Genomic DNA, 24,934 nt, shown 5'->3' with positions numbered 1-24,934 from the left:
GAGCCGGTTTGGCTGCACCGGGCGGCTCTGCCGGTTCCCGCTCACAGACGTGCCCCCACCGGGAGGTGCTCGGGGGCCGGGGGGGGGGGGTGAGGCAGCAAAACACCACGACCTGCCGCCGCGGCGGAGCCAGGGGACGGGAGCCAGGGCCCGGCTGCACGTTGCACGCTGCTCCGGTGCCGCCGGCCGGGACTCGCCGCCCCGGGGACCCCCCCCCCCGCTTCGCCGAGTCCCGTCCCGCCCCGTCCGGCGGGCTCAGGGCCGAGCCGCAGCGCGCCCCGCCCCGCCGCGCCCATCGCCCGTGGCCTCGGAGCGCCGGGACGGGGAGAAGGCCCGGCTGATCCCGGGAACCGAGCCGTGCCATGCCGCGTCGAGCAACCTTCCCGCCCGCTCGGCGGAGAGCGGCGACCCCGGGAACGGCCGTGCCGGTTCTGGCGGGGCTCCGGGCCGCCGCCGTGCTGCTGGGCGCGGTGCTGGGCGCCGGACCGGGGCGGGCTCAGCCCACCCCCTTCCCCCGCTTCCCCTTCCAGGACCCGGCGCTGCCCTGGCACCGCCGCCTCGACGACCTGCTGGGCCGGCTGAGTCCCGCCGAGCTGGTGCTGCAGGTGAGGGGGCGGCGGGGGCGGCCCCGGGACCCCCCTTCCCCCGGCCCCGTTCCTCCCCTGCCCGCTCAGCGCCGCTGGCCCGCAGGTGGCGAGGGGGGGAGCGATGGGGAACGGCCCCGCGCCCCCCGTTCCCCGGTTGGGCATCGGGCCCTACAACTGGAACACGGAGTGCCTGCGGGGCGACGCGGAGGCTCCCGGCTGGGCCACGGCTTTCCCCCAAGCGCTGGGGCTCGCCGCCGCCTTCAGGTACCGGCACCGGGGACGGGGCACCCCGGGGGTGCGGGATGTGGTCCCGCGGGATGGACCCGCGCCCGCCGCCTTGACGCCTCCGTGCCCCCTCCCCCTCCACAGCCCAGAGCTCGTCTACCTGGTGGCCAACGCCACCGCCACCGAGGTGAGAGCCAAGCACAACGACTTCGCCGCCACCGGCCGCTACGGTGACCACACGGGGCTCAGCTGCTTCAGCCCCGTCCTGAACATCATGAGGCACCCGCTGTGGGGCAGGAACCAGGTGCCAGCATGGGGGGGGGGGGGGATGCGGTGGTGACCCCAGGTAGGGGTCAGGCCACGCAGGACCGTGGCCGACCGGCCGGAGGGTGGCAGCAGCTCCTTGGGGTGCCGGCTGCGGGGGGGGTATGGGGCTGGGGGTCCCGGCGGTGACCCGCCTGTGCCTTGGCTAGGAGACCTACGGGGAGGACCCGTTCCTGAGCGGGGAGCTGGCCCGCAGCTTCGTGCAGGGGCTGCAGGGCCAGCATCCCCGCTACGTCAAGGCCAGCGCCGGCTGCAAGCACTTCAGCGTGCACGGGGGCCCCGAGAACATTCCCGTCTCCAGGCTCAGCTTCGACGCCAAGGTGAGCGCGACGGGGCCGCGGGATGGCGGGCGGCCCCCCGAGCGCTGACCCCTCTCTGCCGCGGTGCTTGCAGGTGCTGGAGCGGGACTGGCGTACCACCTTCCTGCCCCAGTTCCAGGCGTGCGTGCGTGCCGGCTCCTACAGCTTCATGTGCAGCTACAACAGGTACCGAGCACGGCGGGGGCCGTGCGGGCTGGGCTGACCGCGGGGTGGCCGGTGCCCGGCTGGCTGGGCTGCCCCATCCCCTTTCCGACAGGATCAACGGCGTTCCCGCCTGCGCCAACAAGAAGCTGCTGACGGACATCCTGCGTGGCGAGTGGGGGTTCGAGGGCTACGTGGTGAGCGACGAGGGGGCCCTGGAGCTCATCATGCTGGGGCACCACTACACGCGCACCTTCCTGGAGACGGCGGTCGGTGAGCTGGCGGGACAGGCACGGGGTCCCCGGGCATCACGCAGCCGTGACGGGCGGTTTCCCTTCTCTCCGGCACGGCAGCCTCGATGAACGCCGGCTGTAACCTGGAACTCTCCTACGGCATGAGGAACAACGTCTTCATGCACATCCCCCAGGCTCTGGCCATGGGCAACATCACGCTGCAGGTGAGCTGGGGGAAATGGGGCTGAGGGCATGGGCACAGAGACAGGGCTGCCCCTGCCAAGCACAACCGAGGTTTTGGTGTCGGGGTCTTCGCAGATGCTGCGTGACCGGGTCCGGCCCCTCTTCTACACACGGATGCGGCTGGGGGAGTTTGACCCCCCAGCCATGAATCCTTACAGCGCCCTGGACTTGAGCGCCGTGCAGAGCCCCGAGCACCGCAACCTCTCGTTGGAAGCTGCTGTCAAGAGCTTCGTGCTGCTGAAGAACGCACGGGGGACGCTGCCCCTCCGGGCTCGGGACCTGCCCGGCAAGCGCCTCGCGGTGAGCCCCACGCACGGAGGCGGGCAGGGGGAACACGGTGACCCAGGGGCTGCTGGCTCTGTACCCCAGGCACGCAGGTGTCCCCTCCTTTCAAGAGCTGCAGGCTGCGTGGCACAGGGCTGCCGGTGCCCACCCTCACCCCTCTGCCCTCCGCAGGTGGTGGGTCCCTTCGCCGACAACCCCCGGGTGCTGTTCGGGGACTACGCGCCGGTGCCGGAGCCGCGGTACATCTACACTCCCCGGTGAGACAGCGTGGTGCTGCCGTCCGTCCCCTGGTCCTGGGCGCTGCCTGAGGCTGCTGCTGGAGCCGCTCGACCATTCACTGGGGTCTGGGTCAAGGGGGGGCGTCCCCAAGGTGCCCCAACCCTTCTGCTCTTTCCTGGTGCAGGAGGGGGCTGGAGACACTGCCGGCCAACCTCAGCTTCGCAGCAGGTTGCCGTGAGCCGCAGTGCCAGCAGTACTCGCGGGCAGAGGTGGTGGGTGCAGCAGGGGCAGCCGACGTGGTGGTGGTCTGCCTGGGGACAGGTAGGTGGGAGCGGGGAAGGCGCTGGGTGGGTACGGCCTGGGAGGGGGAGCACCCCAGATCTGGGGCGGCTCTGGGAGAGGAACGGGTCCTCATCGGCCCCCTGAGGCGGTCAGTGCCCCTCTGCCCCATCTGTCCGCGGTGCCCCGGGCAGGGTGTAAGGGGCTGTCCCTTGGCTGTCCCCACGCAGGGACGGATGTGGAGACGGAGGCGAAGGACCGGAGGGACCTGTCCCTGCCGGGCCACCAGCTGGAGCTGCTGCAGGATGCCGTGGAGGCGGGTAGGGGCTCTGCTCCTGGCCAGGGCAGCGTGCCGGCACCTGGGGGCTGGTTGGTGTCCTGGGGGTCGGGGCCAGCCCAGAGGGGATGGTGATGGGCTGGGGCGCAAGGAGGGGAACCGCAACCCCCCGAGGCGCGCCCCATCCATGGGGCACCCCGGAGCTGTCTGAGCAGCGCTGCTGTGGGGTCTTGATGACCGCTGTCTCCCTGCAGCTGCCGGACGCCCCGTCATCCTGCTGCTGTTCAACGCGGGGCCCCTGGACGTGAGCTGGGCGCAGGCACATGACGGCGTGGGGGCCATCCTGGCGTGCTTCTTCCCCGCCCAGGCCACCGGCCTTGCCATCGCCAGGGTCCTGCTGGGCGAGGTGGGGGCCAACCCGGCCGGCAGGCTGCCGGCCACGTGGCCCGCAGGCATGCACCAGGTACGGCCAGGGCAGCCGGCGGAACCCATAGCTCTTCCCTGCCTCAGTGGCCAGGGAGCTGTGGGATGTGGGGCTGTTCCTTGACCATGCCTGCCCAGCCCTGTCCCCACTCCACCGGCGCAACGTCCCTCAGGTACCACCGATGGAGAACTACACCATGGAGGGGCGAACGTACCGGTACTACGGGCAGGAGGCCCCGCTCTATCCCTTTGGTTACGGGCTGTCCTACACCACCTTCCAGTACCGGGACCTGGTGCTGAGCCCCCCAGCGCTGCCTGTCTGTGCCAACCTCTCCGTGTCCGTGGTGCTGGAGAACACAGGGCAGAGGGATGGCGAGGAGGTGAGCATTGCCGTTCCGCGCTGATGCAGCCGTAGGGGGTATGGCTGCAGCCGGGGTCCCCCCTGCCAGGGGGGGCAGCTGGGGGGTCCCGTCAGCGCTGACTCCCATCCCTCCGGGCAGGTGGTGCAGCTGTACCTGCGGTGGGAGCAGTCGTCGGTGCCGGTGCCCCGCTGGCAGCTGGTGGCTTTCCGCCGTGTGGCCGTGCCGGCCGGCCGGGAGACCAAGCTGTCCTTCCAGGTGGCGGCCGAGCAGCGTGCCGTCTGGGCACAGGACTGGCGCCTCGAGCCCGGCACCTTCACCCTCTTTGCCGGCGGGCAGCAGCCAGGCCAGCAGACGCGGGCGCCCTCGGAGGTGCTGAGCGCACGGTTCACCGTCACCGGCGCAGCCCGGCCCCTGCGTGGGTGCTAGAGGTGGAGGCGGCTACGGTGCCGGGCAGCCCGGAGCGCTGGCAGAGGGAATGGGCACGTGGCGTCCCGTGTGCCGTGGGGAGCGCGGTTGTCTGCCTCGCAATAAAGTGCCGGGTGCTGCTCCACGGCGGCTGCGTGGGGGCCTCCCCTCCCGTCCCCCCTGCACAGGGCTGGGTGCGTGCCTGCGGTAGGACGACAGTGCCCCGGGCTTTTGCCCTCCTCCCCATTCCCGTCCCACCCGGGGGGTGCCGCTGCAGCCCCCCACCCTGCCCGTGCCCCCATGCTGGACGAGGGGCAGCAGCCGCCCAGACCAGCCTGCGCCTCCTGCTCTATTTATAGCTGCCGGGGCCGCTCCAGCACATTCCCTGTGCTGAGGGGGGTGGGGGACCGGCAGCGCTGCCTTCAGCCCCAGGCTGGGGGGGCTCAGGAGGGCAGGGGGTGGCAGCTCTGCTGCCCAGGCAGGATCCGTCCCCAGGAGGGTGGTAGCCGTGCAGACAGCCGGCAGGGCCAGCACGGCGAGGAGTGGGCAGGATGCCGGCAGCGTGGGCAGCGGCAGAGATGCAGCAGTGGGAACGGCCGAGCCCTGCACCGGCCAGAGGGCCAGATCCAGCCCTGCAGCAGCTCGGGTGCTGCAGGGCAGGGATGGGATGAGGGTCCAGCAGCGATGCTAGTGAGGAGCGCGGATAGCCAGAGCCAGGCAGGAGCTCCTCGGGATGGTGTTGGAGGACTGGGATCTCCTTCAGCGCTGGGGCTGGAGGCCAAGGTGGGGCTGGCGGGGAGTGTGTGGGGCTGCCCAGGCCTGACACCATGACATCAGGGCGCTAATTACAGATGCGGCCTGGGATAATTACAGAGCGGGTGAGGGCTGCGGCAGGGCAGGGCAGGGCTCAGCCCATCTCTGGCCCATTTGTCACCTGCACCCACAGGGGACTGTCCTGCAGCAGCAGGGCTTCTCAGCCAGCCGTGATGCTGGCCCCGTGGCAAAGATGCTCAGGGGCTGGTGGCTGCCCCAGCACACTGCCGGCGACAGGCTGGTACCGCAGCCGTGTGCTCCGGGGCAGGACGCGGGGACAGACCCTCGTCCCTGGGTTCCTGCTGGGTCGCTGCCCCAGAGCTAGCGGGGGTCAGCTGGAGCGTTTTGGGGGCAGGGGTTCAGATCAGCCCTCGTGGCCATGGTACCACTGCCCTGCGTGGGCCCCGAAACCGCCCCACGCAGAGCAGCAGGGTGGGAGCAGCCTGGGGTGGGGGCAAAGTCCTGGGGCCAGAGGAGGGAGGTGTGGGACAGAGGGGTGGGGAGCGGCACGGGAGCGGGTGGGATGGGGTGTCCTGCGCGGTACTTTGCCCGGGGATGCCGGCAGGGTTTGTTTGCCGTCCTCATCCCTGTTTGTACCCAGCCTCCCACAGTGTCAGCTTGCGCTGGCGGGGCAGTGACTGAGCGGCAGCTGTAATTATCCTTTGATTTGGGGGTGCTCGGCACCCCGTTGGCTCCCCACAGGCAGCGTCAGGGTGAGACACTGGGCATGCTGTGGGGGCTAGAAGCATGGCTGGGCCCCAGCCCACTGGGTGCAGCCCCCTCCCCAGGCCAGCCCGAGGGAGCCGTGGCAGCATTGCACCCCACGCCGAGGCGCTGAGGAGCACGGGGAGCTCTGGGGCATGCAGCTGCTGGGGCCGGGCAGCATGCTCATCATGAGCTCATCGGATTTTCCATCAGCGCGGGGAGGGTGGCTGTTCCCAGCACCGCGGGAACGGGGGGGAGGCTGCACCCAGGAACCCCGACGCAGCGGGGCTCTGCCTGCAGCGAAGCGATCGATCAATGCTCTGCTTGTTGTATAAGCCCATCGACTCGGGCTGGCACAGCAGCTGGGAGCCCTCTGCATCGCTGCCCGCACCGGGAGCATCAGCGGAGCACAGCCGCAGGCCCTGTACGCCCGCCATTGCCCCTTCCTCACCGTGCCCCCTGCTCCAGGCTGGCCCCGTGGTGGGGAGAAGGCGCATGGGCATGGCTGGACTGGGTGCCATGCTGTCCTGGAGCCCCAGGATGCTCGTCCGTTCTGGGCGATGCTGTGCTGGGCTCCCTGCCCACCCTGCTGGGACCCACAGGGCTGTGACCCTGCCAGGCAAAGGGGCTTTGGAAGTCACCCGATGGCACCCTCGGAGCAGGTTGTGGGGTGGCCCCAGCCCTGCTCTGCCAGATCCCTTGTGTGCCACGGAAATAAGGGGCCGTGGAACTGCTGCAGCCTCCTCGGAGGCTCGGCCATGCAGGCGTGCAAGTGGGGCTGTTCCCCTTCCCTGTCTCGGGGTGTCCCCTGTGTTTGTGGGTTCACTGGGACACGCTCCTGTGCCATGTGCACTCCTGTCCCCCACCATCCCCCTGGGGCTGCGCAGCTCCTGGAGCCGTGGCTCGGCCCCACAGCATTCCCCGGCGGGGAGTCAGCCGGTGGGTGAGGCTGCCAGGAGTTTCGGGGAAGCCTCTGCTCTGGCTGAGCTGGGCGAGCAGCCGGCGGGGTGGCAGGGCCGGAGACTGGGGGAAGGTGGTGGCTTGACTGCAGTTTGGGGCTCTGGGGCGTTTGGGGCGGTTTGGGGCATATGGCCTCTTCCACAGTGGCACAGAGCGGGGCTGCCCTGTCTGCCGAGGAGCCCTCCTGCCCGCTTCCCGTCCCCTGAGTCAGAGGAACACGCTTCCGGAGGAGAGGGCTGGGATTTCGGGAAACCTGTTTGCCTGGTAGGTGAAGGAGGATGGGGTGGCAGGGGATCTCCTGGTCCTGCGGTGATATCATCCCTAAAACAGGCATCTCTGACGGGTGCTGCCCGCAGAAAACTGAATCTGTTTGTCATCCCTGTGAACCTGGGAGACGGGTGCTTTGCGGGGTGACCCAAGCTGGGCCAGCCATGCAGCGAACAGGGAGGTGTCCGTGGCTCCTGCTGCCCCTGCAATGCCCTGAGCAGTGTTTTCCCCGGCTGCTGCTGCTGCCTGCGTTTCCCCTGCCCTCGGACGTGCTGCCGCAGCGGGCAGGCACCCGCGCCCGGGGTGTGTGTGCTCTGGCTGCCCCGTGGGATGCTGCGTGGGGCAGGGATGGGGGCCGCGCTCCTGGCCCACCCCTGCTTCTTGCGAGGCCAGGAGGAGTTTCACCACCGAGCAGGGCTGAGCCGAGGTCTCTGCTCCTGTCTGGGAAGCCGGGGAGGCCTCTCCTTATCTGCTTGTTATCAAGGCAGGGTGGGATGTGTGGGGGCGAAGCCCTCGCCCCCGGGAGTGGGGGGGCTGCTGCTGGCGGTGACTAAGGCTCACGTGCGACGGGTGGGCGGCGAGGGAAGCAGCTTCGAGGCCTCAGGAGCAGCCGAGGTGGGGGTCCAGGAGGGGAAATCGATGTTTCTTTGGGGTGCCTGGAAATAGGGCAACTGATCCGAGTGGCGCTGGCTGCGCATTGCGGTGCTGGTCGTGGCTCCGGCCACAGCGAGGGCAGGGCAGGGCAGGGCAGGGGTTGTCGGCCGCAGGGCCAGCGCTTGGCGGGTGACCGGAGCATCCTAAAATGTGGGAAGTGGGAAGGGTGGGTGCAGGCCCCAGAATCTGGGAGAGGAGGGGCCGGAGACAGACGAGTGCCCGAGCCAAGCTGGGGGATGCTGGGCGCTGTGGCTGCAGGTAGCAGGGCAGGCCTGAGGCCGGGGTGACGGGCGTGGGGTCCCAACCTCGGCTCCCGGGAGGGCGGCAGAGACCCGGCGGGGGGGGGGGGGGGGGGGGGAGCCCTGCGGAGAGCCGCGGTGCCGGGCCCGGGCTGCGGAGAGCCGCGTTTGGGGGCAGGGGCGAGGCAAGCCCGGGCAGAGAGCATCCCCTTCCTCGCCCCCCCAACACCCCCACCCCCCCCCCCCCCCCAGCCCGGGGCCGCGGGGCCGGGCGGGATGCGCGGCCGGGGCCGGGGCGGGGAGCGCCGTGCGTCCTCCCCCGCCGGGCCGGGGGGAGCGGGGCGGCGCGGCTCGGCACGGCGCGGCTCGGCACGGCTCGGCCAGCCCTCTGCGCCTCCCCGCCACGCCATGGAGAGGAGCCGCGCCGGGCGGGAGCCTCAGCCCCAGCCCCAGCCGGCCCAGGGTAAGGCTCCGCGGCGGGGAACCGGCTCCGGCAGCGGCGGGGGCCCCGGGCCCCTTCCCGCACCGCGGGGCCGCGCCGGAGCCCGGGGAACCGGGGGTGGGGGTGGGGGGGGGAGGCGGGAGCCGGGCCGCGGTGGGGAGCGGGAGCCGGAGCCGGGCGTGGGGGAGCGGGAGCCGGGCGTGGGGGATGCCGGCGGGGATGCCGCGGCGGCCGGGCCCGGGGGATGCGGCGGGGCCGCATCGGACGGCGGAGCGGGGTGGGGGCCCGGGGAGGCGGTGGAGGAGCCGTGGAGGTGGTGGGGGGGGGACGGACGGACGACGGGACACGCTGCCGGGGCCGGGGGCCGGGTGGTGGGGGTCTTGCCGGGAGGGACAAAGCCCGGGCACGGCCCCTCCATCTTGGGGTGGGACGGAGCCGCGCAGCCCCCGGCCCCGCCGCCGGGGGGTGCAGGGGGAGCTGCCCTTGGGGAGCCCTCCCGGGGGCGGCCCCGCCATGGCGGGGGAGGTGGGGTGGGGTGTCCGGGGCGGCGGCGCCTGCCCCTGCCCGGGCTCTTCCCCACCAGCCGGTGGGCGATGCCGGCCGGGCCCCGAGCCCCGGCCCCGAGTCCCGCTGCCGCATGTGGTGCCGGGTCCCGACGCCCTGGCCCGGCAGGCTGCTCTGGGGGGGCGGCCGGGGTGTGTGTGTGGGGCGCTGCCTGCTTGCCAGGGCAGCCCCACTCGTGCTGTGGGGCGCGGGTGGCCCTGGGGTCCGTGCCCTGGTTGTGCCGGGGTCACCGCCACCGCCTGTCCGGCAGCCTGGCTGTGGCACCCTGGCTGGGGTGGGGTGGGGGGGGGGCGAGCAGGGGTGACTGGCACTGCCCGGGGCAGAAGCCGCTGCCGGTGGGTTTTGAGGGGTGCAGGGGTTGCCCCCCCACCCCCGCCTACCCGGAGCCGGCTGCCCTCGCCCTCCCCGCCACGGGGACTCGGGACACGTCCCAGCCGGTCCGGTCCCATCGCTGCCCCAGGATGAACTCTGCCTCCGGCCCTTCGGCTCGGGGGACCGGGGAGGGCGGTGGCTGACGGGGCCGAGTCTCGGGGCGAGGGTTTGTTTTGGCTCTTCTTTGCAGGGCTCCAGCCAAAGCGCTCTTTGGCCCCGCCGGGCCGCTCGCTCTCAGCGCGGGGCTGTGACTAAGCAGGGCTCCGTGGCAGAGCTGCTTCCCACCGATGGAGGAAGAGGAGAGGCGGCTCCCCTCCCCCTCGTCCCCGGTGCCCGCCACCGGGCCCGTGATTCATCGCCCACGGCCACCCGGGCCTTCGCAGGCGGGGAGAGATCGCTGCCGGCTCCCGGCAATGCCGCGAAATGCCGCTTGCCCTTTCTCGGCGGCTCTTGAACAAACCGGCTGCAGATCCCCCGGCCGCGCTTGCCCGAACGGCGCGTCCTGCGCTGCAGACATATTGTCTGTGTCCCGCTCGCCGCCTCCGCAGCCTTCCCGCCTGCCCCGGCGCGCAACCCGGCTCGGCTTTTCCTTCCCTCTTGAGGCCATCGCTGCCTGGGGAGCGGGGGGCCGGCTGCTCGCGGCCGCGCCGGCCTCTTCTGCGGTCAGCCGGGCCCCCCGTACCCCCTGCGTGGTTTGGTTTCCCGGTGCGGGGAGGCGTTTGCCTCTCTACCGCGAGCAGAGGACGGTGCTGGGGGAGCACGGGGGGCTTTGCAGCACATCCCGCTCCGGGGACCATCCCCGATCCTTCTCATTTGGGTGACCCACATGGCTGAGCAGCCCAAGGCTGCTCCCTCCAGGTCTCGCTGCCCAGTGTGGGTCGGAGCCCCTGGACCCCCCAGATATGCCGTGTTCTGGTCGCCAGCGGGGCCGGGGTTGCACCCACCGTGGTGCGGAGCAGCTGGTAGTGCTGGGGGGGTGAAGGGCCTGGTGGAGGGCAGACGGGGCAGCGTGGCCCTGCGGAGCCACCCGGGTGGGATGCCGCCCCGCGGGCAGGCAGAGGGGCGAGGACCACGGCAGGGAGCAGGCAGGGGTTTGTTCTTATCTGGGTTTGCCTTGGCTTCTCCAGCCCTTCTCCCTCCGGCACAGCAGAGAGGGAGGGTGCAGGGCGAGCTGGTTGCCAGCCAGCGCCTGTGTTTGGGAGCAGGCAGCTCGGGAGCTCTCCCAGTGCGGGGACGCCAGCAGAGCTGCTGCTGCGAAACCGTCAGAGCAACGTGATGCGACGTGCGAAGCGGTGATGTGACAGTCCCGTGGTGCCATGTCCAAAATAGTTAGCGCAGCTCTCGCTTGTCGAAGGGCTCTGAGCAGGGACGGGCAGCAGCACAGGCAGTCTGCTGGGAGCGGAGCCGGATCCCGCACGGCCCCAGCCCCGGTAGGTGCCCGCATCCGCGTTGTGAGGCTCAGGACCCATTTTTCAGAGGTGCTGGGCACCTGCTCCCCAAGAGGCTGGATCCCAGCAGGCGCAGAGCCCCCTGCCCTGCCTTTGAGCCAGGTTTCTGTTTTCCCAGCGTGATGCTAGCAGACAGGTTTTCGGGAGCACGGCTGGGCCGGCTGCCCTCGGCGCTGGCGGCTCCGCATGGGTCACCCCAAGGACGAGGGCACCTCCTGTCGCCACTGCCGGCGCTGCCCAGATGGATGGCAGGCAGGTGCTGCCTGCCCCTGCCCTCGGTCTGTTGGGGGCTGTGCCGTGACCACAGCCAAACAGAAAGTTTGCTGTGGGGGTGCCGGGACACAGCAGCAGCTCAGGCTTTTTCCTCCATGTGTATTTTAAACCCTGGAAACTCCCCGGCTCTGGCCCCGCTCTGGCCACGAGATCCCATCTCCCAAGTTCCCCTTGCTGCTCTTCTCTTCGGCCTGGCACGTCACCGCCGGCTGGCTGCTGAGCCGCAGGAGCTCGGCGGCCTCTGCCAGGGGCTGGCGTGGTTCCCCTATGGCTGCCCCCGTGCCCCCGGTTCCTCGGAGGAGTGTGGACCCCAGGAAGCGGGGCTGGTCCTCCGTGCTGGGGAGGTCAGCTGGGCAGCGGGCACAGCCCCCTCCCAAACCAGCCCTGCCGGGAGCGGGTGCAAAGGCAGCGTGGCCCCAGCCAGGTGGGCAATGCCCTGCCATGCCCCTTCCTCTCCAGCACCCACCGCGGGCATCTGGCTGTGCCCTCCCGGCTGTGCTGCTGCCTCTGCCCGTCCTGCCCTGCTCCTGCCTGGCCCTGGAGGCCCATCCCCGAAGCGGAGCTCCGGGCAGCGCGTGGGCCGCCGTGGGACGGTGCCTGACCTGCCCCGGCGCTGCCGGCTGTGTTTCGCTGGCTGTAAGCCGGCGGGGAGAGGAGCCAGCCTTAGGCTACAGCACCCGAGCTGCCTGGAGCCAGGGTGCGGGTGGCTGTGGGCAGCAGTACCGCAGGGACCCCCCCCCCTCTCCACGGGGGACGGGGTGTCATTGCTGTGGGCGGCTGCCAGGGGGGCACCGGCCACCCCCGTGGTGCGATGCTGCTGGTGCTTGATCTGCGCATCACCTGCGTCTCCCTGCCCATGCATGCGAGCCGGGGCCGAGGGTGTGCGTCAGCGCTGCGCCCGCGGCTGGGACGTGCCGGGGCTGTGCCGGGGATGCTCGCTCGCTGTCCCTGTCATCCAGGTGCGAGGGGAATCCCGGGAGCTGGGTGGGACAGGACAGGGCTCGGCTCCGAAGCACGTCTGAGACATGACGAGGCAGAGTGGGACTGGGAGCAGCGCCGGGGCTCTGAGCACCCCCAGGGCTTTGAACCCTCCCGTGCACCCCATGGCACGCCTGTGGCCTCGGGCAGACGCTCTGCCTGCCGGACCCAGCACCCGCAGAGCAATCGTGGCCTCGGGGCCACGGCTGCCTCCCTGCTCAGCACAGGGACCTGCTGGCAATGAGGAGAAGCCCCGAGACCCATCCTTCTCCCTCCTCTGGCATGGCCATGGGGCTGCCATGGAGGCGGGGGGAGGCAGCTGGAAAACAGCCCCACCAGGAAGGGCCCAAGGGTGCATTGGGCACACGGGTGACCCCACGGGCTGCGGGGAGCCGTCGGTGGCTCTCGGGGCTGGGGTTCCCCTCAGGACCCTGTCCCCGGGCATCGCAGGGACTTGTGCAATGGCCAGGGTGGCCGGGGTCCGCCGGCCCCCCGCTGTGACCCCAGCCCCTTTGGGTGGCTTTGGAGCTGCCACCAATGGGCCCCTGCTGTGCCCACCAGCCCTGCCCTCCTCTCCTCCCTGCATTAGGGGTGGGTTCTGTCCGATGCCCCCAGCCCCGGGCAGGTACTGCACGCGGAGCAACCCGTGGTGGGCTCCGGCTGTGCCGCAGAGCGGGAACGTGAGGTTATGGCGGCCGGGGGGAGCTGAGGTTAAAGCGGCACGGGTGCCCCCCCCCCCCCCGCCCTCGTGGGAAGCGCCCTGCGGGGATGCGCGGCGGACAGTTAACGAGGGCTGCTTGCCTTCCGACCGGAGCACCCCGCAGGGCCTCGATGTGCTCTCGCTTCACGGCACCGGGGAATTAGCCTCTGCCTGGCTGAGCATCCCCAGCCATGTGCTGGCCACGGAGCAATGTCGCACCGGGCAGTACCGGGCTGGAGGTGCCGGCGGTGCTTGCTGGTGCGGGTGCCCGTGCCACATGGACCCACGGGAGGAGGTGGGATGAGCTGGGTGACGTGACATTGAGGGGCAGCACCTCGTCCTGTGGCCGTGGCCAGTGGCCGGGCACAGCGCCGTCCCGGTGCCAGCAGCACCGGGCTGGGGGCTGCTGGGGAGCCGTGCCTGCGTGTCTGGGGTCCGGGGAGCTAATCCCCTGCGGAATGCCCTGGCCGGGGGAGAGGGGACGCCCGCGCCGCCTGGGCGCAGGCAGCGTTGGGTTTCAGGGCAGCTGCCGCGCTGGAGCAGCGACAGGGACAGATGGCGGCAGGGCTGGTCCCGGCCGCACGCTGGGGTTTTGGCCGTGCCTGGCAGCCCTGCCCTGGCCACGGGTGCTGCTGTCCCTCTGGCCAGCGGGGTTGGACGAATCCTGCCCAGGGCTGCACCCAGGGCTCCGTGCCCGGCGCCACGGGGTGGCAGGAGGCACCCACCATCCCCCCGCACCGCTCCCCACACGTCCGAAGCTGCAGGAGGTATTCCCATCTGCTCGGAGGTGTCAGCCTGCCCTTGAAACTTTTGCTCGGCTGGCAGCCCTGCGGGCAGCACCCAGCAGCGTCACCGCAGCTCTCCCAGGGGGTCACCCCTCCGAGCTGGGATACACACGGTGCCATCGCGGGTATCGTCCTCAGAGCTGGAGCCTGCGGGGCCGCCGAGCCCCCCTGCCCGCGGGTGCCTATCTAGGGAATCGGGGCGGGGGACCCTCCCGGCTGCAGCCCCAGCACCTTTCCGGCCGTGCATCAGGATCGCAGCCACCTCGCGGGGTGCAGCGATGGGGATGTGGGATTTGCAGGATCGAAGCCAGGGGATGGGCCGGCTTCCTGCGGCAGAAAATACCCGGAAGGCTGCCGGGGTCTGCGGGGGGGCCGGGGCTGGCCGTGTCCCCTGTGGATCCCAGGGTGGGTGAACCCTGCTAGCGTGAGCGCTGGCCTGCTGGCGGGCTGCAGCAGGACCCCCAGCCCCTCCGTGGGCAGGCGGGTGCTGCTGTGGGTGCTGGGGGACCATAGGATCTGGAGTGCACCCATGCCCACAGCGCAGGGGGGGCTGGCGGTGCCTTCCCCGGCAGTCTGGGGCTGCCCCTGGGCTCGGCGGGCTCCGGCGCAGGGTGGAGGAGCGGCGCCAGCCCATGTTTGCAGAGCCCACACTTTGCCCCTCGTAGAAGATTGTGGAGAGCTCTGCAAACACGGCCGAGCCCGGTGCGTGACATCACCCCGTGGCAAGAGCCGCTCACCGAGGCCAGCGGGTGCCGGTCACTGGTGTCCCCACCATGCCGTGCTGCCAGAGCTGGGGTCATGAACTGGAGCTGGAGCTGGGTGCCCGTGGCACCAGGGCAGGTCGGGCATCGTTCCTGGGCAGGATCGACGGCGCTGCCCGCTGCGTGGGGGTCGGGGCTGTGGTCCTGGGCACGTACCCCAGAGGTGCATTTGCAAAGGGCTGGTTAACTGGGATGGGGGGGATGACCGCTGCTGGTCACCGCAGGCGGTCCTGGCACATCCACCCTGTGCAGAGGGTACGTGCTGTGGCTTCGCAGGGTGGCTGGCACCACGTCTCTGTCCCCAGTGCCGAGACGTGCAGCGGGGTCCCCCAGCTGCCGGGCTTCCCTGGGGCCGGCCAGGACATGGGGGGCGATTCCTCGGGCTGCTCCCCTTGGGGTGCCCAGAGCAGGCACCGTGCCCCCCGTCCATCCCATGGCGGGGCAGCGAGTGGCCGGGTGCCACGCGAGGAGGGAGCTGTTTGCTGGTGGCGGCGGCGGCAGCAGCGGCCTCGTGTACATTCCTTGGCCATGAGTTCATGGCTGTGCTCAGGCCCGGCCACAGCATGGCGCGGTGCTGGGGGACATAGGGCCGGAGCGGTGACGTCAGGCCGCGGGGCCCGCGCCCATCCTGCCTCCGGCCATGCCGCGAGCACCGGCGGAAGCGGCCCCGCATCCTCCGGGAAGAACGGCGGGGAAGCGTGTGGGTCCCCGTGCCCGTGTGGGGTCTCTGTCCACGCGTCCCCCCGCAGCGGGGCCGGGGCGGCAGCTGTCGGGGGAAGAAGGGCGGCTTTGTGGCGGCGGTGCCTGGCGGAGCACCGGCCGGTTCCCTCTGTGCATTGTGCACCCGGCGCCTGGCACCCGGCATGGGGTGGCGAAGGCGCTCCCCGAGATGGGAGCAGCGGCAGGGCTCGGGTGGGGGTCCCGCTGCCTTCTCCCGGGGGGCACCAGGGGACTGTCCCCAGCCCCTGTGGCCAGGGGCAGCCTTGCTCCCGAGGGCTGTGATTGGGGGGTACGGGGCTGCACCCCCTGAGGGCTGTGTTTTGGGGGGGATGGGGCTGCCCCGGGCTCCTGCACTGAGTGACTGTCTGTTCTGCTCTGCCTGTGTTGCAGGGAAGCCACCGTCCCCGATGGGAGACAGGGTGTTCCCCCCCACCTCACCGCCCCCCTCACCCGGGGATGCCCTGCAAGGAGAGCGCACCCCCCCGCAGCATGACCGACCCATCTCTCCAGCCATCGTCCCCTCCGGACAGCCCGTCTCACCCGTCCCTCCAGCCATCACCCCCTCCGAAAAGACCGTCTCGCCCGTCCCTGCAACCGTGACCCCCTCCAGGCAGCCCATCTGCCCCCCAGCCGTGACACCCCCCTCCGAGAGCAGCACCCCACAGCGTGACCGACCTGTCCCTCCAGCCTCAACGCCGTCAGGACAGCCCGTCTCCCCCATCCCTGCAGCTGCGGCCCCCTCGGCCGAGAGCATCTCCCCCTGGTGTGACCGGTCCCCCCCCGGACCCCCCCAGCCCCCTGTGACGGAGCACCCCAAAGAAGAGGCATCGCCCCACGCCGCTGGCCAGCCAGTCCCCGTCCATACTGCTGCCGCCCCTTGCCCGGCAGAGACGCTGCCCCGCGGGAGCCAACCCCCGGCCCCAGCTGCTGGTGAAGGGGCCCCCTCCGATGCCAAGAGCCCCCCAGGTGGCACAGCCGGACCCTCGAAGGATGTGCTGCCCCGCAGCGACCGCCCCACGCCGGCTGCAGCCTCCCCGGCTCCTGCTGCCAGCCCCAGGCCCAAGCAAGGTGGGTGCCTGGGGGGGGTGTCCAGTGGTGCTCTGGTGATGCCGGCGCCCCACGGGCACTGCTCGAAGCCTCCGTGCCCGGCTGGTGCTGGCACAGCTCTGGGGCTGGGGGGGGGGGCCGGGCGCTGCTCTGACCGTGTCTCCCTGCTGCAGATGCCCAAAAAGCCCAGGCGAGGCACAAGCAGGCGAAGGAGCGGCGCGAGGAGCGGGCCAAGTACCTGGGTAAGGGGCTGGGGGAGCAGGGTGGGACGCGGGGCCAGTGAGCCCCCCCCCGGCACGCTCCGGGAGGGAAAGTGGAGGCGGGGGGGGGAGGCAGGAGCTAAGGAGCTTTACCGGCTCATGGGCAATCCCATTAGCTGCGATGAGCTGAGCCCGGGCAGGAGCTGCTGTGCCGGCGACTCTGCCCCCCCCCGCCCTGTCCCCGGCACGCCGCCGCTTCTGCTGCCACGCTCCCCCGGCTGCTCCCCACGGTCCGGGTGCTTGCATGGGTGCCCCCCGATCTGTGCCCAGCCGTCTCCCCTGCGCGGGCAGCAGCAGGCAGCTGCAGGCAGCCCCGCAGCAGCTCGGGGCGGCAGGCGAGCGGGGCCCCTGTGCCGCGCATGGGGCCTCCTTGTCCCCGTGCTCTTTCCACCCTCATTCCCCCATTGTTCGCCGGCGCGGCACGGCTCGGCGGGCTCCCGGCCTCCCTTTTGTCCTCGCCCAAACCCCTCCCTCACCGTCCGGCCGTGATGCCGCTTGCCCCGCGCGCCCGGGCGGCCCAGCGGCGTGCCCCGGCCGGAGGCAGCCCTCGGCCCCACGTCGCCGGCACGGGCACGCGTCCCGACTGCGGGGTTTGCCGGGGCCGGGGCTGTGTCTCGGGTGCGACCCCACTGCCCCGGTTCCCTCCCGCAGCCGCCAAGCGGGTGCTGTGGCTGGAGAAGGAGGAGAAGGCCAGGCTGCTGCGGGAGAAGCAGCTGGAGGAACGCCGCAAGCGCCTGGAGGAGCAGCGGCTGAAGGCGGAGAAGCGCCGTGCCATCCTGGAGGAGCGGCAGAGGCAGAAGCTCGAGAAGAACAAGGTGGGGATGGGGGATCACAGGTGGGGGGCCGGGGCAGCACACCAGGGACATGCTCCCTGTGGCTCCAGCAGCCCTTCGGGAGCTGCCTACCATGCCCTTCCTCCGCGGTGCCCATCCTTCATGGCGCAGAGCCTCTGCGGTGCCTGGCTCCTCGGGTACACGTGCGCTGGCCAGGGTGGGTGTCACTGGCCCGTCTCCCTCCAAGCATCCCCATTGCTGTGATAGCCTCGTGCCGGGAGGCTCCAGTCGGTCCCAGCCCCGTTCCCCCAGCTGCCGGCCTCACTCTGTCCCTCTCCCTCGGGCAGGAGCGCTACGAGGCAGCGATCCAGCGGTCGGCCAAGAAGACGTGGGCAGAGATCCGGCAGCAGCGGTGGTCCTGGGCTGGGGCCCTGCACCACGGCTCCCCTGCGCACAAGGATGGTGAGTGCCGGGCTGGGCGAGGGCACCCATGGCCCTGTGGCTCTGTCGGCGGCGGGGGCGGCTGGGCACGGCTCTGCGGTGCTCTGTGGAAGGCGGGAGAGACTCTGCAAACCCAGCTCAGCCTCATTCTGCCGTGGGGTCACGCTGCCGTCGCCCTGGGCTGTGCCAGGCTGTGCCGGGGCCCGAGGGGGTCCCTTGGCTTTTCCCTGCTCTCGTGGGGCTGGGCGTAAGCTGGAGGTTGTGCGTCACGGTCACCGTTCTGCGCGGGGGCATTCTTGGGGACAGCCCAGGTTGCTTGTGGGGATGCCGTGGCCACACTGCCGGGGTCTCTAGCAGCCGGGAGGAGTCACGCATGGGTTGTGGAGCTGTGCGAGGCCATCGCTATCTCTCATTGGGGTCTGTGCTGTGGCGTGTTCCCTTGTTGCCCAGCTAGGTGGGGGCAGCGCTCGGCTCCTCCAGCTCCAGCGTGGGGGTGACCGTGTCTGTGTGTACTCCTGGGTGTGCATGGCTGTGCCGTGCCTCGCCGTGCTGTGCCCCTGTGGCGGCTGCCGGAGGCTCAGCCGTGCCCACTGCCCCAGAACTGGAGCGCTGAGCCCAGCTGGGCCCTCTCCCTGGGGGCTCCCTGGGGACACCCCACGGAGTTTGGCACCATGGTTGGGCATGTGGAGGTCTCCTCTGTCCCCTGACTGCCAAGGGGACAGAGCTGCACCGGTGGGCGCTGGCACTGCCTGGCGTGTCCGATGGCGTAGAGGGGAGCGCTGTGACCCCGGGGTCTGTCTACCCCAGTTGTGCCATGGGGTGGCTGTGGCAGCCCTGGCTGTGCCTGGCCGGGCTGTGTGTACAGGTGTTGTGTGCCATCCTGTGTGTACCGGCACCACGTGCCTGGCACCGTGCGTGTACCAGCGCTGTCTGCCCGGCTGTGCCTGGCCGGGCTGTGTACAGGCGCCATGTTCTGGTTACGCCTGTCCGGGTGACGCGTACGGGTGCTGTGCGTCTGGCTGTGGCTCGTGGCACACTCGGGGACAGACCCTTGTGTCCACGGTGCAGCACCTGGCCGGGTCCAGCAAGGGGACACCTTCCCCTGCCACCTCCCGCGGGGACGTGCTGCTGGAGCTGCTGCCAGCGCTCTCACTCACCAGTCTCCTGGCTGCTGCCTCCACCGGCAGTGAGCTCCCCTGGCCGTTTTCTCCAGAGGAGCCCGGCCAGGGCAGAGGGATCCCAGCACCCTGTGGAGGTGCTGCCAGCCACCAGCACCCTCCTGGCACTGTCATAGTGACCCAGCACCGGTGTGAGCGTTGTCCCGTGTCTGTCTGGACCTGCTGCCCTCAACCTGCTCCACCGGGCTGGCTGCTCGCCTGGTGCTGCCGAGGTCCCTGGCCACCTGGCTCCTGGTTCTTAGGACTGCTTTTGGGGAGACTGGTGTGGTGGCGCCCAGGAGCCACCGTGGCTCTCTGAGGATGAGATCCCTGCATGATCCCAGCATGACCCTCTGGGGCTCGGGCACCGTGCTGTGCCGGATGCCAGCGCCGTTTGTCATGTCCCCAGACACCAGCATCTCCTGGCCCCACTCTGTGCCGCATCCTCCTGCTCCTGCCCCAGTGCCCCGGCACGGCCGTGCATGCTGCATGTGGGGGGCCCGTCCCCGTCCCCGGGACCTTAATGCCCTTGTGTCTTTTCCCTCCTCCAGGTGCGAGCCGGTGCTCGGTGTCCGCTGTAAACCTCCCCAAACACGTCGACTCTATAATCAACAAGCGGCTCTCCAAATCCTCTGCCACCCTCTGGAACTCTCCCAGTAGAAGTAAGAGCCCTTTATGTTTGCCCCAGCGCAGGGGGCACAGCCTAGCCCCTGCCCAGCGCTGGGGACCCCTGAGGCCAGGGTCCCCCGTCCCCAGGCCCTGCCTTGCAGCACGGTGCCCGCGGAGAGAGGAGAAGCCGATTGCTGTTTGCGGGAGGAGGCTGGAGCCGGCCGGCGGTTCCTTGAGGCTGCGTGCAGGCTGGGAGGAGGAGGAGGAGGATGAGCGGCTGGGTGGTGGCAGCCCCATGGGGCGCCAGGAAAGGGACCGGGAGCTCTGGCTCCCTGCCCCAGGGCAGCTCCGGTGGGTGCATACGCAGCCGCAGAGTGGGGCTGCCCGTCACCAGACGGTCCTCAGGGCTGGGCATGGCGCCGGTGCCCGCCGCCGCGATGCCTGTCCCCGCAGGCCCTCGGGGCTGGGTGCCATGGAGCGCTGTGGGCACGGTGCTGCATCGGGTGCTGCGAGGTCGTCCTGGCCCTGGGCGAGCTGCCCGAGGCTGCCAGCCACACCAGAGGGATGCGTCCAGCGCTGGAGCCGCTGTTGTGTTTCAGGGTTGCCTGGCGATGGGTGCGCGCCTTCCCGGCTGGGTATAAATAGCCAGAGCAGCTGACGCGGGCGGCTGCAGGCGGTGGTGATGCAGGCGGCTCCTGCCGGCCCCACACTGGGGGCTCAGCCTGGGGAGGGGCACCCAGGGGCTTTCGGCACTGCCCGGGTGGGAGCAGCATCTCCCTGGGATGGTGCCAAACCCGGTGCCCTGTCCCCTCTGCTGCACCCGTGGCTCTATTTTCTCCCCTCCCGGCAGCGGGTGCTGCTCCTGGCCTGACCGGGGGCTCCGGTGGAACGGGGCAGAGGGGCCCTGTCTCTGTGGGTGCTTTCTGTGCGCCTGTGGGGTGTTCGGTGCTGGCAACGTGCACTGGAGGGCAGCCAGGGGCAGCCCCGTGCCCAGCTGAGCCAGCAGCGTGGCCGGGGACTGCTGTTCCTTGGGTGCCATGAGCCTGGCCTGGCTCCCGCGGGCATGCTCGGTGACTTTGGCACAGCTCCCTCGGGGTGAGGACACGCTGCGGTGTCCCTGCGGCAGCTGCAGCATGCTGGGGGCTCGATCACACCAGGACAGGGGCACAGGGAGGGTGCATGCCAGCGCTGGGCACAAGGAGAGAGCCGGAGTGGAGGGGGCTGCTGTCAGCAGGGTTGCACCCTGGTGCTGCCCGTGCCTCTCGCTGTAGGTGCATGGTGGCCGGGGTGTCTGCGGGGCACGGGGACAGCGTCGTCGTCGTGCCTCAGTGCCGTCCCATGGGTGTCCAGCCGCCCACCCATGCCTGTGCCTGCATGGCCCTCATCATGCTCAGCTGGCCAGCGGGAACCGCTCCCCAAGGCAGCCGAGCTTTGGGCACTCCCGGGGCCACGCACATGTCCTGGCCTTGCCGCAACCGCATGGCTGCTCCCTCCCAGCGGGCGGCCATGGGGCTGGGGGCCAGGCCTGGTGCCTGGGGGCTCAGGGGCGTGCTAAGGGCCCCTCTCCCTCCCCAGACCGCAGCTTGCAGCTGAGCCCATGGGAGAGCAGCATCGTGGACCGGCTGATGACGCCCACCCTGTCCTTCCTCGCGCGCAGCCGGAGCGCCGTGACGCTGGCCGGGAATGGCAAAGAGCAGGGTGAGCACCTGGGGGGGCGCACGGGGCCACACAGGTCCTCATGGTGGACTGGGACGAGGGTGCCTGAAGCCAGCGGAGAGCTGGTGCCAGTGCTGTGGTGGCTCTGTCCTGATGGTGTGGTCACTCGTACTCCCAGTGCCCGTGTGCCCCCGCTCGGCCTCTGCCAGCCCCCTCAGCCCCTGCCACAACCACCGCCTGCAGCACCGCTGCTGGGAGAGGCGGAAGGGGACCACCGGCAGCCCCGACGTGACGCCGCGCCGCAGGACCGAGTCTTCGCCCGTGAGTGCCACCTCCTGTGGGGACCCCTCGGTGCCAGGGCAGCTGTGGGGTACAGTGTGGCTCCTGGCTGAGCCGAGCACCCCGTGCTGATGCTGCCTGTGTCTCTCCCTGGCTGGAGCAGAAGAAGAAGGAGAAGAAGGAGAAGGATCGGGAGAATGCCAAGGAGCGCAGCGCCCTGTCCCGCGAGCGCAGCCTCAAGAAGCGGCAGTCGTTGCCAGCGGCACAGCCCCGGCTCCTGCCTGCCGCAGACAGCAGGTAGGGACCTGCCGCCGTGGGGGCTGCCTGGCCCCCTGCCCCACAGGCTGCCCCAGCTGCACTAACACTGTCTCTTGTTCTTTTTGCAGCCCTGGCCCCAAGAACCGTCCCTCATCCCCCGCCACCCCCAAAGCCCGTCCGGCATCCCCCAGCCCGGCCCTTGGCTCTCCCCACAAGCCGCCCCTGCCTCGCAGCACCCACTCCTCTCCCAAAGTACGGGCCAGGGCCCGGGAGGAGCGGGGGGAGCAGGAGGGCCAGGCAAAGGCACGCGAGAGGAAGGAGGAGGAGCGGAGCCCGGCCCCTCCAGCCCTCCCTGAGACCCCCAAGGTGCCCGCAGAGCCAACAGCAGGTGGGTACAGGGTAGCTGGGGGGCAGCGGGGCTGGGGGGAACGGGAGCAGCAGTGACACTGTGTGCACCTTGCAGCCCCCCTGGCCCCTGCAGCCCCCAGCCCTGTGCCGGCCACCCCCCCAGGCAGACCCCCAGCTGGCACCACGGACCGGGAGGAGGCAGCCCGGCTGCTGGCGGAGAAGCGGCGCCAGGCGCGTGAGCAGCGGGAACGTGAGGAGCGGGAGCGCCGGGAGCAGGAGGAGCGGGAGAGGTGGGTGCTGCACCCCCACCCCGGCCCCCCGGCCCTGGTCCCCCACCTTGCTGAGGGCCCCCTCCCTGCAGGCGGCTGCAGGAGGAGCGGGCGCAGCAGGCAGCGGAGGAGCAGACCCGCAGAGAGGCCCTGGCACGCCAGCAGGAGGAGGAACGGCGGCTGCAGGAGGAACGAGAGGCCCAGGAGAGAGCACGGGCCGAGCGGGAGGAGATGGAGCGGCTGCAGAGACAGGTCTGGGGTGGTGGGGTGTGGGGGCAAGGGCTGCAGGGGAGGCAGGGTGGAGGGGACAGGGGAGGAAGAGGTGGGATGAGGGATGAAGATAGGGATGGAGGGGGAAGGCACGGATGATCTCCAGTGGTTCCTACCCCAGTGGGATGCAGGGGCGAGGACCAGCCCAGCCCCTCGATGCCCAGGGTGGCAGGAAGGGATGTGGGGCAGAGCTGTGCTGAGCTGCCCGGGCAGCCTGTCCCCACAGTCCCTGCCCTGTCTCATCCATCCCTGCCGCCCTGCTGTGCCACAGAGGGAAGAGGCTGAGGCGAGGGCGCGTGAAGAGGCTGAGCGGCAGCGCCTGGAGCGGGAGAAGCACTTCCAGCGTGAGGAGCAGGAGCGGCTGGAGAGGAAGAAGGTGAGGGCTGGGGACACCTCTGGGCAAGTGGCATGGCAGGGGCTTCCCCTGCAAGGGCTTCTGCCCAGCACCCAGGGCAGGACCTGCTGGCAAGGGCTGTGCACAAGCCCCCCCATCTCTGTCCTGCAGCGCCTGGAGGAGATCATGAAAAGGACACGCAAGTCAGACGCCGCGGATGCCAAGGTGGGTGCCTGTCCTCTGTCCTGAGGCGCCTGGGGACATGGGGGACTCTGCAGAGCCCCCCTGCCCGGAGCCGCCGCTGCCCCTCACGGCTCTCCTCTCCCTGTAGAAGAAAGAGGACAAGAAGGTGGTGAACGGGAAAGCGGCCGAGCAGGAGGATGTCCCAGGTGCGTGGCCCCTTCCCACAGCCTGCTGCACCTCTGGGGTGCCCAGTGTTCGCAAAGCCACACCACCATCCTGCTCCCTGCCAGCCACGCTCCTGCCTGGGGCCATGGCTGAGCAGGGGCTCTGCCGCTGTCCCCAGGCCGTGAGAAGCATGCAGGGCCGATGCCGAAGGAGGAGGAACTCCCTGAGATGAAGACAACGAGCACGGGGACTCCAGGGGGTCCGAAGGGCCTGGCGGGCGAGGAGCTGCAGCCAAGGTGAGCGCGGGGGTGGATGGGGGGACTGGAGGGTGGCGGGGACGTGGCTGACCCCAGCCCTGCCACCCCACAGCTCCCCAGCCAAGGAGGTGGCATCCCCAGCATCCCTGGTGAACGGCGTGCAGCCCGGCAAGCACGAGAATGGCTTCTCGGGCACTGAGGGGTCAAAGGAGCTGCTGGAGCTCTCCCACCATGGCAGCAGCCCCGGCAGCATCATCCCCTTTGGCGACAAGGAGCCGTTCCTCAAGCAGGCTGTGGTCAAGCCCCCCCAGGTGACAGGTGAGAGACGGGAGGGGGTGTGCGGGGGGGCCAGGGTGATGCCGTGGCTGCCTGGTCTCACCGCCGCGCCCTCCCTCCTCCCGCAGAGGTGCTGTGAGGGCCTGGCCCTGGCAGACGTCCCCATGGGGGTCACCGCACACGTCCTGACTCCGGACACCCGCGCAGAACCGTAGCTGTTGTCAGAAGAAAAACCTCGCCGCTCCCCCCTGCCCGCCATGCGTGCCCGGCCCTGCTGTGGGGGCCCCGGGCGGTGTGGGACCTCGGCGAGGCGGCTGCCAGCCCCCTGCCCGCTGCGGGGACGTCTGGTTTCTCTCTTCGTTCTTGTTTTTATTTCGTTTTTTTTTTTTTTTTAAAATATGCACCTTATCAGACTGACACCCCCACCCTAGCAGCCTGCCAGAGCCGCCCCAGACGTGTGGTGTAATAATGTAGTTATTTAACTTGCTGGGTACAATGTATGTGAATACTGTAAATAGAGCTCGGCCAGACATCGGGGACGCTCGCCTGGCCCGGCCCTGCGTGGGGCGGGAGGATTCGGGGCTGCCCGGGGCTCGCAGGGAGAAGGGCAGCAGCCCGGCCGGGGGGAGGTCGCTCCCATCCCCACGCATGTCTGCGTGGCCCGGGGCCCAGCCGGCGCCACGTTGCTCTCCGTGCCGTTGTGACAGTGTTATGCATCTGGACAACCTTTGCAAACAATAAAAGTGGACAACTGCCCTCGCCTTGCCTCGCCTCGCCGTGTCCCCGGGGTGGGGGACGGGAACCACTGTTGGCGGGCAGGCAGCCATGCCTCAGTGCTCCATGAGGCTGGCAGCTCTCCTGGCCCCCCTGGCAGCAGTGGGATGGGTTTACCCCGGTTTCAGGGCTCGCCCCTGGAGCCCCCCCAGCACCGTTTGCTCTGTCGGCTCTCAGCTCCCTTCTCCCTGCCGGGGACGCGGCCGGCTCATCCTGGCCGCCCTCCCCACACACCAGCAGGCCCCTGCACCCACCCCGAGCCGGTGGCCGGCAGCTGGGCCCTCGGGAGCTGCAACCGGCCCAGGGCTGGTGGAAAGAACCCGGCAGCCACCGCCAGGCGCGGGGAGCCCGGGGCCTCCGCCTCCTCAGGGCCGCGGCCTATGCTGCCAGGGCCCGGGTGGGAAGGGGCGGCCGGGGGGGGGGGCCTCCAGCGACCGGCTGCTCTGCGGCCTCGCTCCCCTCCCTGGGCGGGGGAAGCGCTGGGCAGTGCGGGAGAAAGCTCGGCCCACACCGGGGAGGAACGGGGGGCGGCCTGCGCCATGGCCCAGCGAAGATCGCCGCCGCCATTTTCCGC

General features: G+C 70.7%; 3 protein-coding genes across 4 annotated transcripts in view; 2 read left to right on the top strand and 1 right to left on the bottom strand.

Annotated features, from left to right (window-relative positions):
• Positions 1–18,636, bottom strand: part of TRAPPC3 (trafficking protein particle complex subunit 3) — a 27,329-nt gene extending 8,693 nt beyond the window's left edge. The window contains exon 1 of the mRNA XM_049820057.1: positions 18,633–18,636. The gene's annotated coding sequence lies outside the window, so the exon portion shown is untranslated. The remainder of the gene's footprint in view (positions 1–18,632) is intronic.
• Positions 223–4,468, top strand: LOC126046962 (uncharacterized). Its single transcript, XM_049820055.1, has 14 exons — positions 223–605; positions 691–851; positions 957–1,116; positions 1,286–1,456; positions 1,530–1,621; positions 1,713–1,870; positions 1,951–2,054; positions 2,149–2,373; positions 2,530–2,615; positions 2,762–2,898; positions 3,087–3,176; positions 3,388–3,596; positions 3,730–3,936; positions 4,057–4,468. The coding sequence occupies exons 1-14, from the start codon at positions 363–365 to the stop codon at positions 4,342–4,344; spliced, it is 2,331 nt and encodes a 776-aa protein (XP_049676012.1). The 5' UTR covers positions 223–362; the 3' UTR covers positions 4,345–4,468.
• Positions 8,259–24,934, top strand: MAP7D1 (MAP7 domain containing 1). Of its 2 annotated transcripts, none has more exons than XM_049820054.1 (18): positions 8,259–8,424; positions 15,395–16,072; positions 16,225–16,293; positions 16,963–17,126; positions 17,432–17,546; positions 19,234–19,344; positions 20,867–20,989; positions 21,126–21,268; positions 21,390–21,523; positions 21,613–21,872; positions 21,996–22,122; positions 22,194–22,353; positions 22,643–22,747; positions 22,877–22,930; positions 23,037–23,094; positions 23,232–23,349; positions 23,423–23,628; positions 23,715–24,934. In XM_049820054.1, the coding sequence occupies exons 1-18, from the start codon at positions 8,370–8,372 to the stop codon at positions 23,723–23,725; spliced, it is 2,691 nt and encodes an 896-aa protein (XP_049676011.1). In that variant the 5' UTR covers positions 8,259–8,369; the 3' UTR covers positions 23,726–24,934. The 2 variants fall into 2 exon arrangements, with proteins under 2 accessions (XP_049676011.1, XP_049676010.1); XM_049820053.1 differs by having other exon boundaries at positions 8,260–8,424; positions 21,948–22,122.

Source organism: Accipiter gentilis, chromosome 17 (genome assembly GCF_929443795.1).
Source record: "Accipiter gentilis chromosome 17, bAccGen1.1, whole genome shotgun sequence".
NCBI lineage: Eukaryota > Metazoa > Chordata > Aves > Accipitriformes > Accipitridae > Astur > Astur gentilis.
Note: the sequence above shows the minus strand (reverse complement) of the source record. Positions and strands in the feature narration are given on the sequence as shown.

Excerpts from the sequence above, each read along its gene's own strand:
- LOC126046962 (XM_049820055.1), top strand. The coding sequence starts at position 363 with ATGCCGCGTCGAGCAACCTTCCCGCCCGCTCGGCGGAGAGCGGCGACC. Across the intron at positions 2,374-2,529 it reads TGCCCGGCAAGCGCCTCGCG|GTGGTGGGTCCCTTCGCCGA; the intron begins GTGAGCCCCACG and ends TGCCCTCCGCAG. Across the intron at positions 3,597-3,729 it reads GGCCCGCAGGCATGCACCAG|GTACCACCGATGGAGAACTA; the intron begins GTACGGCCAGGG and ends AACGTCCCTCAG.
- MAP7D1 (XM_049820053.1), top strand. The coding sequence starts at position 8,370 with ATGGAGAGGAGCCGCGCCGGGCGGGAGCCTCAGCCCCAGCCCCAGCCG. Across the intron at positions 16,073-16,224 it reads CAGCCCCAGGCCCAAGCAAG|ATGCCCAAAAAGCCCAGGCG; the intron begins GTGGGTGCCTGG and ends TCCCTGCTGCAG. Across the intron at positions 19,345-20,866 it reads CTGGAACTCTCCCAGTAGAA|ACCGCAGCTTGCAGCTGAGC; the intron begins GTAAGAGCCCTT and ends CTCCCTCCCCAG.